This window comes from Rattus norvegicus, chromosome 14, assembly GCF_021556685.1.
Source record: "Rattus norvegicus strain SHRSP/BbbUtx chromosome 14, alternate assembly SHRSP_T2T, whole genome shotgun sequence".
In the NCBI taxonomy this organism is placed as follows: Eukaryota; Metazoa; Chordata; class Mammalia; order Rodentia; family Muridae; genus Rattus; species Rattus norvegicus.
This window is the reverse complement of record NC_141547.1, coordinates 20,666,610-20,680,658: the sequence shown is the minus strand read 5'-3', so window position 1 is coordinate 20,680,658 and position 14,049 is coordinate 20,666,610. Positions and strand designations below refer to the sequence as shown.

Below are 14,049 nucleotides of genomic sequence, written 5' to 3'. Positions count from 1 at the left end.
GATCACTTAAAGAATATTTATACCTGGTACTAAAAATCAGGTTAAAACGTCGATATGAAAGATGTTTGATGTATGATGTAATATTTGGTAAATGGACACAAGATGCTCATCAAATTGGCTTCTAGATATTTATGCTTATATCCACAAATTATTATTAATGAGAGTGGTATATATAATATATAATATATACCATATGTAATATATATTTTAATATGTAAAATCTGTGACAGAATAAAAGAAAGATGGCAAGAAAGAGGAGAAGGAAGAGACAGAAGGAAAAAGGAGAGGAGGACGAGTAGGGGGAGAAAGACGAGGAGAGGAGGAGGAAAAAGAGGAGGGGAGAAAAGGAGGAGGAAGGAGGGAATGACAGAGAGACAAGAGCGGTGGGTGGGGAGAGAGAGAGAAGAGGAAGAGGGAGAGATGTTGATTCCCATTTTGAGACAGACTGACCTAGTTTCGCTTCATGGCACATCTTGCAATAATGAACTTTAGAAAAATCAAAGCTAGAGTCATGTGGCATGTGGACCTTGTATATGTTTAGTAACACAACAAATATACCTGTCTACATCTTTCCACTTTGTTCCAACCAAAGTCCACAAACTGTCAGCATATTCTAGACAGGCATGTCTCTCAAAGTCAACATTCTGACTCTATCTGCCACTTAACATCATGATATAGTGAAAGTTTGCCCCCTAGTGAAATTGGTGAGCAAGTGTATTTTCACACAAACATGGTACCTGAATGTAGAAACCCATGTTTAATCCTGATAGTAAGCATCTCCTTCTGATACTGCGATGCAAGGGTTATTATAACTTCCTTAGGGTTATCAAAGTTAAGCAGGATGACAGACATCTTGAAGAACTCATAGACCCACTAGGTTATCAGGGAGACTGAAAAATGTAAAATGTTAATGTGGTTTCTGTTGTATTCATCAATGAGTTTTTAAGGGAGGGCTGGTATTTTTAATAATTTATTTTAATTTTATGTGCCTTCATGTTTTACCTGTGTGTTTTTATGAAGGTGTTGGGGCCCTGGTACTGTAGTTACAGACCAGTGTGAGCTACCATGTGGATGCTGGGAATTGAATCTAGGTCGTCTGGAAGAGCAGTCAGTACTCTTCATCACTAAGCCAACTCTCCAGTCCCTGATATTTTTAATAGAACATAATGTGGTAATCTACACTTCTTTGACTCATGAACAGCTAATCTCTTCATTCTAGAGAATATGCTACTGAATCACTGTGTCCAGTAGGTAAAGGACCATGGCAATAAGTCTCCTGCCTGTGTTCCAATGCCCACACCATATGTGCACTGTTTATAGAATTCTGAGCATTCCTGAATATTGGTGTTGTCTGTTGCAGGCTTATACTCACTTTGCAAGGAGTATATATAAAATGAATAGTAACATTTAAGAACAAATTTCAGATACTATCTCCTGTTCACACTTCTTTAAATGGCTGCTTAGAACTTAGCTGGTTTTCTTAAGCAGAATAAGAGAAATGGAAAAGAATGCCATATAGCTATCTCAATGAAGTATCAGAAAACTTGATTTCATGACTGGGTAATTCTCAGCTCTATATGACACTATGTCTACTTTATGATACAAACATAATTTGTAGCATAGTTCTTATTCTCCTGCATGAAAAATAGCAAGACAACAATTTTCATTTTTCAAAATATCAGTAAGTACATGTTTGTGCATAAAGTTTAAATTTCAGCTGCATTAGACACTTCATTATTTACTTGTATTAAAAGGCCTTTGAAAAAACCCTCCAGGAATTCTGTAGCACAGTGAGGTGGATCAAACACAGCTGTAGAGAATGTAGGTGGATAAAACACAGCTGTAGAGAATGTAGTTAGCCCTGTGAACCTGTGTTGGAAGCAGAAGAACACAGAACCAACTCTGTACTTAAACTAGACATTCTACATAAAATATTTTAACCTTAAAAATCCGGTGTCTATTAAGTATATGTTTGGAGCTGATGAATGCAGATTAAGGACAATTGCTGCTTTTCCAGAAGACCTGTGTTTGGTTCCCAGCTTCCACAATGTGACTAACAGGTCCCTATAACTCCAGTGTTAGGGGGTCTGATGCCTTCCTAGACCTCAGGCTAACAGATGGTTCATGCACCTACATGGAGGTATGCACACATATGTTTGTTGCAATACAATCACAGCTCTTGTGTGGACAGACCACACCAGGCCAATGCAGTTCCCCATGGGAGAGGTTTATCAAGGTGACAAAGACAAAAGGGAAGGGAGAAGGGAAGAGGGCAGGAAGGGTCTGCCTTTTATTTAGACTGTAACATAACCGCTCACAGGTAAAGGTGGCAGGTAAACCAAATGGATGCTGGAAATCTTTGGCCATTGCCATGGCAACAGATGTGCTGGCCCAGTTGACTATGGGTGACGTCATTGCTGGATTTGAGATGAAAGCTGCTTCCTGATACCAACATAACTCCCTTTTTTTCTTATCATAAAGAGAAGAAGAAAAGGGGGAGGGGGAAACTGATGGTGAAAGCGGAATAGAGGCATCCTGTTTCTTTGGGTAAAAATCAAGCTGTCAGTCAGTTCTAGGGAGGGAACCTTGAGCCTGATAGGTAGGAAAAGTGGTAGGAAAAGATATCATTCAAGTGATATCTTGGAGCGAAGATAGGTAAATGCTTTGACATAGGGAACCTTTTTCGATATACCAGACAGCTGGCAGTATGTATGAAGACCCAGAAAAATAATTGGATCTAGTGTGCCATTAAGTGGCCCTTGGAGTCATTGTCTAATGGGTACTGAATCCAGACCTTATTGAAGAGTTGTACTAATTTTGATGCCCACAAGTCAGGCATTAACTTCAGAGATTTGAAAATTTCCAGGAGACATCCCAGTAGGGAGCCTGGAGGTATGATCGAAGACAGTGAGACACCTATTGGACAGTTATTGAAGTATTTCATACCGGCATCCCAAGAATAATTTCAATAACAAAATTTCAGTCAGGCTAAATGGATCCTCTAGAGGCTCCACGGTGAATCCAAGACTCACCAGAAAGCATCCCTACCTAGGCCTAAGGTTTCCTGAATGGCTGCAAAAGCCCAGACAGTAGAGGGGTGTGAGAGCCACTTCCAAGCAAGTAGTCACCCAAGGCTTGAAATCTTACCTTGTATATCAGCTAGGAGGCTGGTAATAAGGAGTAACTGTGAAATACCAACTCCTTAGCCCCTAAAGGGTGGCCAGATCTTATTTGGGAAATTGGGGTCCTCCCCACTGACTGGAGGAAAAACCTTACCAATCTGCCAGTGTTTGTTGTTGAATTTTAGCGATCTGGTATCAGGAAACGTGAAACTGTATGGTTGGTGTGGACCTGTCTGACTAAACTGCAACTCATGTGGTGTAAGTCTGAGTCCCTAAGCAACCAGTATGTGGTGGTGGTTGAGCAGCGGTGGGGCAATGATGGGCTGGTCCCCTCCCAGCACCCAGTGGCAGGGGGAGCTGCTGCATCTGTAGTCACCTGGGGCTTGGCCAGGAAGACAGAGTGGTAGCTGTGATCCAAATCCACAAGTCATGGCGGGCGTAGTGGTGGAGAGGTAGAGCGAGAACAGCTGCGTCTGTCATGTAAGTCCACAAGAGGCGATGGCAGCAGGCAGTGGGCAGCTATCATGGCTGCCGCCAGCTTTTGCTTGGGGGACGTTGGCAAAAACAATGAGAAGTACTTCTCTTCCACTTCATGATTCCAGTATCTATGAATCTTGACTACGGGATAATAAACTTCAATAAGTATCCAGATGCTGGTTCGAAGCAAAGATACATCCTTCTATGGGAACTTGCATTAATTCTAAATATCATCGCTTCTTAAATGATAGACAACTGAGTCTTTGAAAGAACAACCCACTATTAAAGCAAATTAATTACTTCAGCCAGTAGAAAATATGATAAAACGAATGAATTTTATGAGCATGAGCCCATTACTGTGGCATTCAGTAACGTGAGTTCCTGAGTAATAAGGAGTTTATGGAAATGCTAAGGGACAGAAGTGTATATTCACCACCATTTTATTCCTGTACTCCATCAAGCCTTGAACATATTTAAGTACCTGCTAATTAACTGATGTCTTTAGCACTTACCTGTATAAATAACCCTAGAAACATTTTAAATTAATTCATTGTTGACTTTATTTAAGGAAGGTTTATTTTAGACAGTCATTACTGTTGTTTAGTTAAAATTACTTTGACTTTAGAAAATGTAAAATTAGTAAGACATTCTTTTAACATAATTCTAAAACTTGAGATAATCAGCATGAAATGGTAAGAAATTGTAACTTTAACACATTTTCTCCAGTAGTAACCTCTGGTAAACCAATAACATTCTATCAACACCATGATATTGATACATTAAAGACTAGTTGTTCTATAGTAATATAGTCTGAGTTGCACTGCTGTTTTATGACTTCTCTCATGTCCCTTCAGGTTCTTCATTAAATTATGTTAGCATTAACTGGCGGTCTGCTTCATCAGTTTTCTCATGTCACGAATGTTATATATCAAATTAAATCTTACAGTACTTTACTCATTTACCTTTAAGTTTTCACTTTTCACTAAGCATTCGTTCCTGAAAATAGATCTAAAGTGTTTTGAATTCATGTCTCCTGCTGGTTCAAAAACCTGTCAAGTATTTGTCTTACTCAGGAATGGTTAATTCCAGAAGGGGCCAAATGAGCCTGATGTGATGATCTTAAGCCAACCAAGAAGAGAGATTACAGAAATTTATTTATTGTATGGAGTTTTCCTCTCAGAAGTGATGGTCAATGGACATAAAATGGACAATAGAATAGTAATTTAGAATATTTTGAACAAACCTCAACATTTTCTGTAATAAGTTTTACAGTAGCTTCAGTATATGAAATGAAGGACAAAATAATTAGGTATTTAATTTCCTTGATTTAAATCGTATAAAATGGGTACTATTCATTCTTTTGTTAAAAATTAATATTTCTAAATTAGGCTGAAGGGGGAGTGGGAGATTCTGGCATAAAAAATTTAAATAATTTGGCAACATTAAAGACGTAATATTTTAAAATGTAAAATAACCACAGATGACATTGAATTAGAGTTAATGAAATGTAATCTTCCTCTAGGGGTAACCTAGACCATATTTAGACAGGAAGCTATTAGTGACTGAAACTAAAAACGCACTGTGTTTAAAAGCCTCTTAAAATTGTATTATTTTGATAATAGAAAGTAAAAAGGAAACTAGAATATGAACCTTTTGTAAGGAAGATAATTAGGAGAACATTCTTACTTTATTTTTGTATATTTGAAGACCATGAATTTTAGTAAATACAGAAAAATAATATACAACATTTTCTTTCACTGAACCATGAATGTGCTTTTCCTCTAAATTTAGTGCCTGCCAAAGGAGACTGAGGAGCAAACACTCCCTAGATCTCTGATCTAAACTTGAGTGTTGACTCTTCCATTTTCTTGACATAATCTTCTTCAAATTTCTCATACTGGGCTACAGTGAACTGATTCTTCCAATCGCCTGAAATGCCTGAAAAAAAAAACCATAATGCAAAAGCATTTGAGATTACTATTAAATATCTGTCTAATAGGAATTTAACAAATCAAGTGTGTATTTGGTCTTTAACTTCTGGTATGCATCATTACTAAAATCTTCAATTCCAACCACATCTAATTGCTAGACCTACTTTGTCGCCTTCCGATTTCTGTAGATTTTATGAGTATCTTATGTTAAAAAATAATTCCTAAGTCTCTTAAATAAATGCCACTGGATGAAACACTGCCTGATCATCTCAATACTCATGCTTGGGCTGTGAGACCCTTGGTAACAAAGGATAAAGGGGACTAAAGGGACGATTGATAGCTTTAGTTTACAGAGTCAAATGATGGCTTAGGAGAAAAAATTTATTATAACACAAGATTGGAAATTACTGGAGTGGATGTAATTAAGCATATTTATTTACTAATTTACTGAGCCTTACATATATTTAAAACATCTAATATTCTTATAGGAGGATATGACCTACCACACAGAAAGAATATTTGCTTAAATTATAGTTCTCACAGAATATTCCACAGTAGTATAGAAATCACAGTGGAAAACCTAGTTTTTCGTGTCAACTGGAGACATTTGTTTCAGAATATTCCTTGGATTTGAAGAGAGGTGCTTCCACCTAAACTGAATGTCATCTAAACACCAATAGATGTTTCCTAACTGTAACAATCAAAGTGTTTTGACATGCTTGCTCCCTGAGAAACAAAAGAACTGTACTTGGAGATATTGCAGTGAAACTTACTCATAGCATAATTCCTTACCCGAGAGAATTTGTTTCAAACCTAGAAATTCTAATTATAATGAGTCATATCTGTTTGTTTTTATAGATCCTCATGAAAATTTATCTTAAGACCTTTCCTAAACGTTACCACCGTTAATACATTTTTCTGTACAATAAGAATATGCCCCATTTCTACTCATCTAGAGTTATGTGATTGTTTCCTCCCTCAGTAATGTTGCACTTAGGCTTTGCACAGTGAAAGTGTGGTATGTTTGATTTATAATATCCAAAGAGAAAGCCAAATTTCTATCATCTTTAACATGACCTCATGCATGTCACAGGTGTGGGCCCTGCTTTAGGCTTTGGCTTTTAAAAAAGCATAGACAAGGAGCTGAGAAAAGTAAAAGAAAAACTGCAGGAGTCACAGTGACCATCACCTATCTGCATATCACTTAAAGGAAAATATCTTTTGATTTTAAATTATCGACTTAAAAATTCTTTTGATTAAGTTATTGACTTCTCAGAGTGGTGGAGTTTTATAGAAAAGTTGGTTAGCTCAGAGGTTATATCTATCTGCTTACTATCATCTATCTATCATCATCTAACTATATATTTGTCTGTCATTTATCTATTATCTATGTATCAATCACCTTTCTATATATAATCTCTATGTCATGTATGTATCTATTATCTATGTATGTATCTATCATCTATATGTCATCTATTTCTGCTTTCTATTCATACATATGCATGTGAACACATACACAAAATCCAATATTTATTTTATATACCTACTTTATACAAAATGGTAATGTTAAATTCAATATGGAAGACACATTGATAATAACAAAATTTCAGAGTTAATAATTTCACTCATCAGCTAACTTCATCCTACATCATTTAAACTAGATCACCTGTACAGTCATTTTACTTTAAGGACAATGAAACACATTTAGATAACTCAGACAAATGAAAAGCATTCTTGAGATGCAATGCTGTCAAAACTCATACTTACTATTGCACAAGTGTTGAACAAACTTTTCTCATCCTAAATATCTCATTACATCTCATAGAAATGATGTAAGATAAAATACAGTATTTCTTCTAAGGCTTTTGTTTTTTCTACTTTTCAATTTCTCTCTCTTAAGCATACTTAGTTGTTTCTATTTTCTTACAATTTCACATTCCTGTGATTACTTATACCTTCTGTAATGTGACCAGAATCTATACAGATGTGAATTTGTACTGTTCTCACCCTTCCTCATGAAAGGAGACACAGACTGGTCCATCTCCTCTTTCATCATAGTGGTGTAATTTGCACTAGGGTTCGCCTTCATTACACTGAAGGAGCTATGGTAGAGGATTTTATTTACAACTTCTTCTGGTATGTCTTTTTCTAGAAACTTTAATACTTTTTGAATTTCACACTTTGGATCCTAAAACAGAAAAGGAGAAAAGGATTATTTCAGTTAGATTTGGTCACAAAGAAAGAAATGCACTTACTAAGATTCTCTCTAAGCTTAACTCATAGGAGAGGAATATGGGGTTTTATGCTACATTTTAGGAAACCCAGAGTGATATCCTTGGTCATTCAGTGCACCAAACATGAGCTAAGAGTAAGGGTAGAATTTATTTCACAAAATTAAAAAAAAAACTGGGTTAATTTACAATATTAATATTTAAAGATATAATGAATCTGCAGAATAACAGATAGTAATAAGGTAAGTTGCTATTTTTTCCTAATGAATATCTGCATTCATCTTGTCTTTATCATCTATAGATTAGATTATATATATGAAGAATTTTCTAGGAGTGAAAAACAGATTCTATGATCTAGAACATCTATCTACACATGAAAATGTGAAAATGAAAGCAAAGTATGAGAGTCATTCAAAGTCATTCATATGCCAAGTAATTCATATGCAAATGAAGAGGACATCATTATAAATAAGGATGAAATTATTAAATTTAGAATGAAAATATCTGAGGTTGATCTAATGGTACAGAGAGTCTTTAATTCTAGTGGAATTCTGCACCTTCTCTGCCAAATATGCAAATTGTCCTCCATATCTGAGGGGACTAAACCTTATTGCCTTGACAATATCTTGGCAACCTACATAAGAGAATTCCCATACAACGTAATATATGGACACATAAAGATCAATATGTAGGACTCCTCATTTCCTGAAAGCCCATAACTTGTGCACTGTGTAATCACTGTGACTAGTATAAACTCGACTTCCTGTACGGCAGCAGCTGTGAATTTGACTGTGCATAAATAGGAACATGCAGAAGAATGAGGTGATTTCCACAGAAACATTGAACTGGACTCTGAAACCAGAGATGGTTTATCCACCATAATGGATTTGATAGAAGTCTAAGAAACAACATCAATTGAGTCAGGACTACCAAAACTCAGAGTTGATTAACATAATTGCAATTTTCGTTGCTAGATTTCAGTTCTGAGAGACAACATGCCTCATGGAATTTAGTTGGTATATACTTCAATAGTGAAGTAATGTTAATATAGAAAGAAATGAAAAGTTATGTTCTTTTAATGTAGACTCAGTGAGAAAAGAAAAATGGTACAAAAAGAACCTGGATGGATAGGAGGGAATATGGAGGCAAAACTTAGATCAGAGACTGAAAGAACAGCCATTCAGAGCCTGCCTCACATGTGGCCCATATATATATATACAGCCACAAAATCTAAATAAGATTGATGAAGCTAAGAAGTGCATGCTGACAGGAGCTGGATATAGATCTCTCCTGAGAGACACAATCAGAGCATGTCAAATACGGAGGCGAATGCTAGCAGCAAACTACTGAACTGAAAACTGGACACCATTTGGGGGAATTAGATGAACGATTGAAAGAGCTGAAGGGGCTTGCAACCAATGGAAGGGGAAGCCCTTGGTCCTGGCAAGGTTGGACCCCCAGTGCAGGGAAATATTGTTGGGAGTGTGGTAAGTGAGGGTGGATGAGGGGGAACATACTTGTGAGGGAGGGAGAGGCTTATAGACAGGAAACTGGAAAAGAGAATAGCATTTGAAATGTAAATAAGGAAATTATCCAATAAAAAAGAAAAAGAACCTGGATGAAAATAAAGGGATTAAATAAGGCCAGACTCTAGAGATTATCTTAATGATTTTGTATTTTAGAAGCTAATAAACTATTTGAACACATAAAAGTAATAACAGATTTTCCAATGATATTATTATTATTATTTAATAATCAATAGCAATAAGGTGGATTTGAATTAATTCATATTGTATGACAGAACTAATGTTAAAAGTAAATTAGCTAAGTTTATAGATTTAGAAGAAAAGAAAGAAATGTACAACCCCTTCCACTGGTGCCTCAACAAGGCTATTCTCTGCTACATATGCAGTTGGAGCCCAGGGTCAGTCCATGTATAGTCTTTGGGTAGTTGTTAAGTTCCTGGAAGCTCTGGTTGGTTGGCATTGTTGTTCTAATGGGGTTGCAAGCCCCTTCAGCTCTTTCAATCCTTCCTCTAATTCCCCCAAAGGGGGTCCCATTTTCAGTTCAGTGGTTTGCTTGGTTGGGCCCCCAGAGCAGGGGAATGTCAGAGGGAGGTAATAAGGGGGGTGAATGGGGGGAAACACCATTTTTTGGAGAGGGGAAGGGGATAGGAGGCTTATGGACAGGAAACTAGGAAAGGGATAACATTTGAAATATAAATAAAGAAATATATCCAATAAAAAATCTAAAAACATTAATTGAAGTGTCCTCTTACTTCTTTCATATCTTCATAAAACAAGTAAAGAATCCGGTATTCTTTTCTTTTCTCCCACCAGCCCTTCACATGATCATACCAGGGACCAAAGCTCACTAAAGTTAAAGACAAAATGTAAAATTAAAACCTATTTACATGAAGTAGAAATAACTAAATGTCTCTTTACATTATGACTATCTGTCCATGTACAGAAATTTCTGTAGTTCAGAAAAAAGGGGGGACTAAAGGAGTGAGCATATATGGGATAACCATTTTTTTCATGGCACTTGAAGTCTACTTTAAAAAATAAAAGTTATTTTGTTACAAGGTGAACTATGTCTTCCCAAAATCTACATATAGCAATGACTACATTTCATACCTGATAATGAAACTATACTTAAAGGAAAGGTCACCATTGAAAGAAAAATTAGTTCCTGATTATGACAAATTGCTGTACAGAAAAGGAGTTAAGATAGACACACTGAGATGGAAGGCTATGGCAAGAACAATCATGCATAGTTAGCCATACAAAGTTTAAGGAAAAAGACTGTACAAAAAATACAGCACTTTCTCCTTGGATTAGTAGATTCCAAAAAAGCAAAAACATACATCTCTGTCATCAAAGCCACACAATATGATAATTTGTTATTAGAACTTTTGAAAACTAATGTAACATTTGACAACAATAACTAAGACCACAAGAGTAAGTCTGCAGAGTCAGACTGTTTTAAACAATAAGAGGTAAGTTCAGAGGAGAGGGAGTCATGAATAAATAAGATGACATAAATGGAAAGTCACAAAATGACTGGGAAGAGTAATATACATATTTTGTTTCTGAGAAGCTTTCAGAATGACAATGACATCGATAACACAAGCACATAATAGTTCAAGCAATGACAGATGTTACGTATATGCTACATGTCACTTAAACAAAATGGTTTACAAAAGGAGGTTTATATGGGGATTTATATGTTTATTGAGATTTTTCCCCTACTTTTGCTATCATTAGATAGAAAAAGAAACTGTATGTTTGTTAAGAGAACAAACAGTCACTTAAGAGTTTTGAATGCTATAGAATAGAATCCAAGGAATAGGCATACAATTAAAATAGTCCAACATAGGCATTGAGATGGAAAACAGTTAAATAAGTTGCCAGCAGCCATTCATAACTTAGAAGTGTTGAAACCTAGAATTAGAGACTATATGAGCCACAAATTACCCCAAAGTACACTGAAAGACAAAAGAATCACACCAGACATCTCACCAGAAACTATGAAAGCCAAAAGATAATGGGCAGATGTCATACATACCCTAAAAGAACACAAATACCAGCCCAGGCTACAATATCCAGCAAAACTCTCAATTAACATAGATGGAGAAACCAAGATATTCCATGACAAAACCAAATTTACACAATATCTTTCCACAAATCCAGCCTTGCAAAGAATAATAGATGGGAAACTCTAACACAAGGAGGGAACTACACCCTACAAAAAGCAAGAAAATAATCTCCTTGCAACAAAACCAAAAGAAGAGAGACACAAAATCATAATTCCACCTCTAACAATGAAAATTACAGGAAGCAACAATCTGTATTCCTTAATATCTTTTAATATCAATGGATTCAATTACCCAATAAAAAGACATAGACTAATGGACTGGATTTGTCAAGAGGATCCAGCATTTTGCTACTTATAGGAAACATACCTCAGAGACAAAGATGGACACTACCTCAAAGTAAAAGGGTAGAAAACAACTTTCTAACCAAATGGTCCAAAGAAATAAGTCGGAAGAGTCATTCTAATATCGAATAAAATTGACTTTCAACCAAAAGTCATCAAAAAAGATAAAGAACGACACTTCATATTCATCAAAGGAAAAATCCACCAATATAAATTCTTAATCCTAAATATCTATGCTCCAAATGCAAGGGCACCTACATTCATAAAAGAAACCTTACTAAACTTCAAATGACACACTGTACTTTACACAATAATAAATAGTAGGATATTTCAATATCCCACCCACATCAATGAACAGATGATGTAATCAGAAATAAAACAGAGACAAAGAGAAGGAAACAGAAGTAATGAACCAAGTAGATTTAACAAATAATTATAGAACATTTCATCCTAAAACAAAAGGATATACCTTCTTCACATCACCTCATGGCACATTCTCCAAAACTAAAAAAAAAAAAAAAAAAAAAAAAAAAAAAAAATCAGTCACAAATCAGTGCTCAACACATACAGGAAGATAGAATATATCCCATGCATCCCATCAGATCACCACAGACTAAGGCTGGTCTTCAATAACAAAAAAGCAACAGAATGCCCACATATACATGGAAGTTGAATAACGCTCTACTCAATGATAACTTGGTCAAGGAAAAAATAAAGAAATTAAAGACTTTTTAGAATTTAATGAAAATGAAGGCACAACAAAACCAAACTTATGGGGCACAATGAAAGCAGTGCTGAGAGGAAAATTCATAGTTCTGAGTGTCCGAAAAAAAGAAACAGGAGAGAGTATACATCAGCAGCATGACAGCATACCTAGAAGCTCAAGAACAAAAAGAAGAAAACACACGCAAGAGGATTAAAAGACAGGAAATAATCAAACTCAGGGCTGAAATCAACCAAATAGAAACAAAAAAAAGACTATACCAAGAATCAACAAAACCAGGAGCTGGTTCTTTGAGAAAATCAACAAGATAGATAAACTCTTAGCCAGACTAATCAGAGGGCATAAAGAGTGTATCCAAATTAACAAAATCAGAAATGAAAAAGGGAGAGATAGCAAAATGTCTCAAGTTCAAAAAATCCTCAGATCCCACTACAAAGGCCTATATTCAACAAAACTGGAAAATCTGGAAGAAATGGACAATTTTCTAGACAAATACCAGGTACCAAAGTTAAATAAGGATCAGATAAACCATCCAAACAACCCCACAACTCCTAAAGAAATAGAAGCAGTTATTAAAAGTCTCCCAACCAAAAAAAGCCCAGGACCAGATGGATTTAGTGCAGAATTCTATCAGACCTTCATAGAAGACCCCATATCAATACTGTCCAAACTATTCCACAAAATAGAAACAGACGGAGCAGTACCAAATTCCTTCTGTGAAGCCACAATTATGGTTATACCAAATCAACAAAAAGACCCAACAAAAAAGAGAACTTCAGACCAATTTCCCTTATGGATATTTATGAACATACTCAATAAAATTCTCGCAAATAGAAACCAAGAACACATCAAAACCATCATCTACTCTTCTCTCTTCTCTTGCTCTTGTCCTCTTCTCCTCTTTCCCTCTGTCCCTTCTCTCCACATGCTCATGGCCAGTCTCTGATCCTCTCATCTTCTACTCTTCTCTCAATAAAACTTTCCATGTGGAAAGAAAAGATCATCCACCATGATCAAGTAGGCTTCATCCCAGGTATGCAGGTATGGTTCAGTATGTGGAAAACCATCAATGTAACACACTATATAAACAAACTCCAAGACAAAAACCACATGAACATTTCATTAGATGCTGAGAAAGCATTTGACAAAATTCAATACCCTGTCATGATAAAAGTCTTGGAAAGATCAGGAATTCAAGGCCCATACCTAAACAAAGTAAAAGCCATATAGAGCACATCAGTAGTTAACATTAAACTAAATGGAGAGAAACTTGAAGCAATCCTACTAAAATCAGGAACTAGACAAGGTTGCCCACTCTCTCCCTACTTATTCAATATAGTATTCAAATCATAGCCAGAGCAATCAGATAATGAAAGGAGGTCAAAAGAATACAAATTGGAAAGGAAGAAGTAAAAATATCACTATTTGCAGATGATATGACAGTGTACTTAAATGACCCCAAAAGTTTCACCAGAGAACTACTAAGCCTGATAAACAACTTCAGCAAAGTGGCTGGGTATAAAATTAACTCAAACAAATCAGTAGACTTCCTCGGCTCAAAGGATAAGCAGGCTGAGAAAGAAATTAGGCAAGTGACACCCTTCATCATCATCACAAATAACATA

The 14,049-nt window shown here is 35.9% G+C and overlaps 1 protein-coding gene across 5 annotated transcripts in view; it reads right to left on the bottom strand.

The window, feature by feature from the left end:
* Positions 1-4,134: 4,134 nt before the first annotated feature.
* Positions 4,135-14,049, bottom strand: part of Sult1d1 (sulfotransferase family 1D, member 1) — a 34,485-nt gene continuing 24,570 nt past the window's right edge. For 3 of the 5 annotated variants that reach the window (XM_087584223.1, NM_021769.2, XM_087584224.1), the window contains 3 exon segments: positions 10,040-10,134; positions 7,538-7,718; positions 4,135-5,537 (listed from right to left, as the gene is read on the bottom strand). In XM_087584223.1, the coding sequence (XP_087440349.1) occupies positions 5,425-5,537; positions 7,538-7,718; positions 10,040-10,134 (389 nt within the window). In that variant the 3' untranslated portion in view covers positions 4,135-5,424. 5 annotated transcript variants of the gene reach the window in all.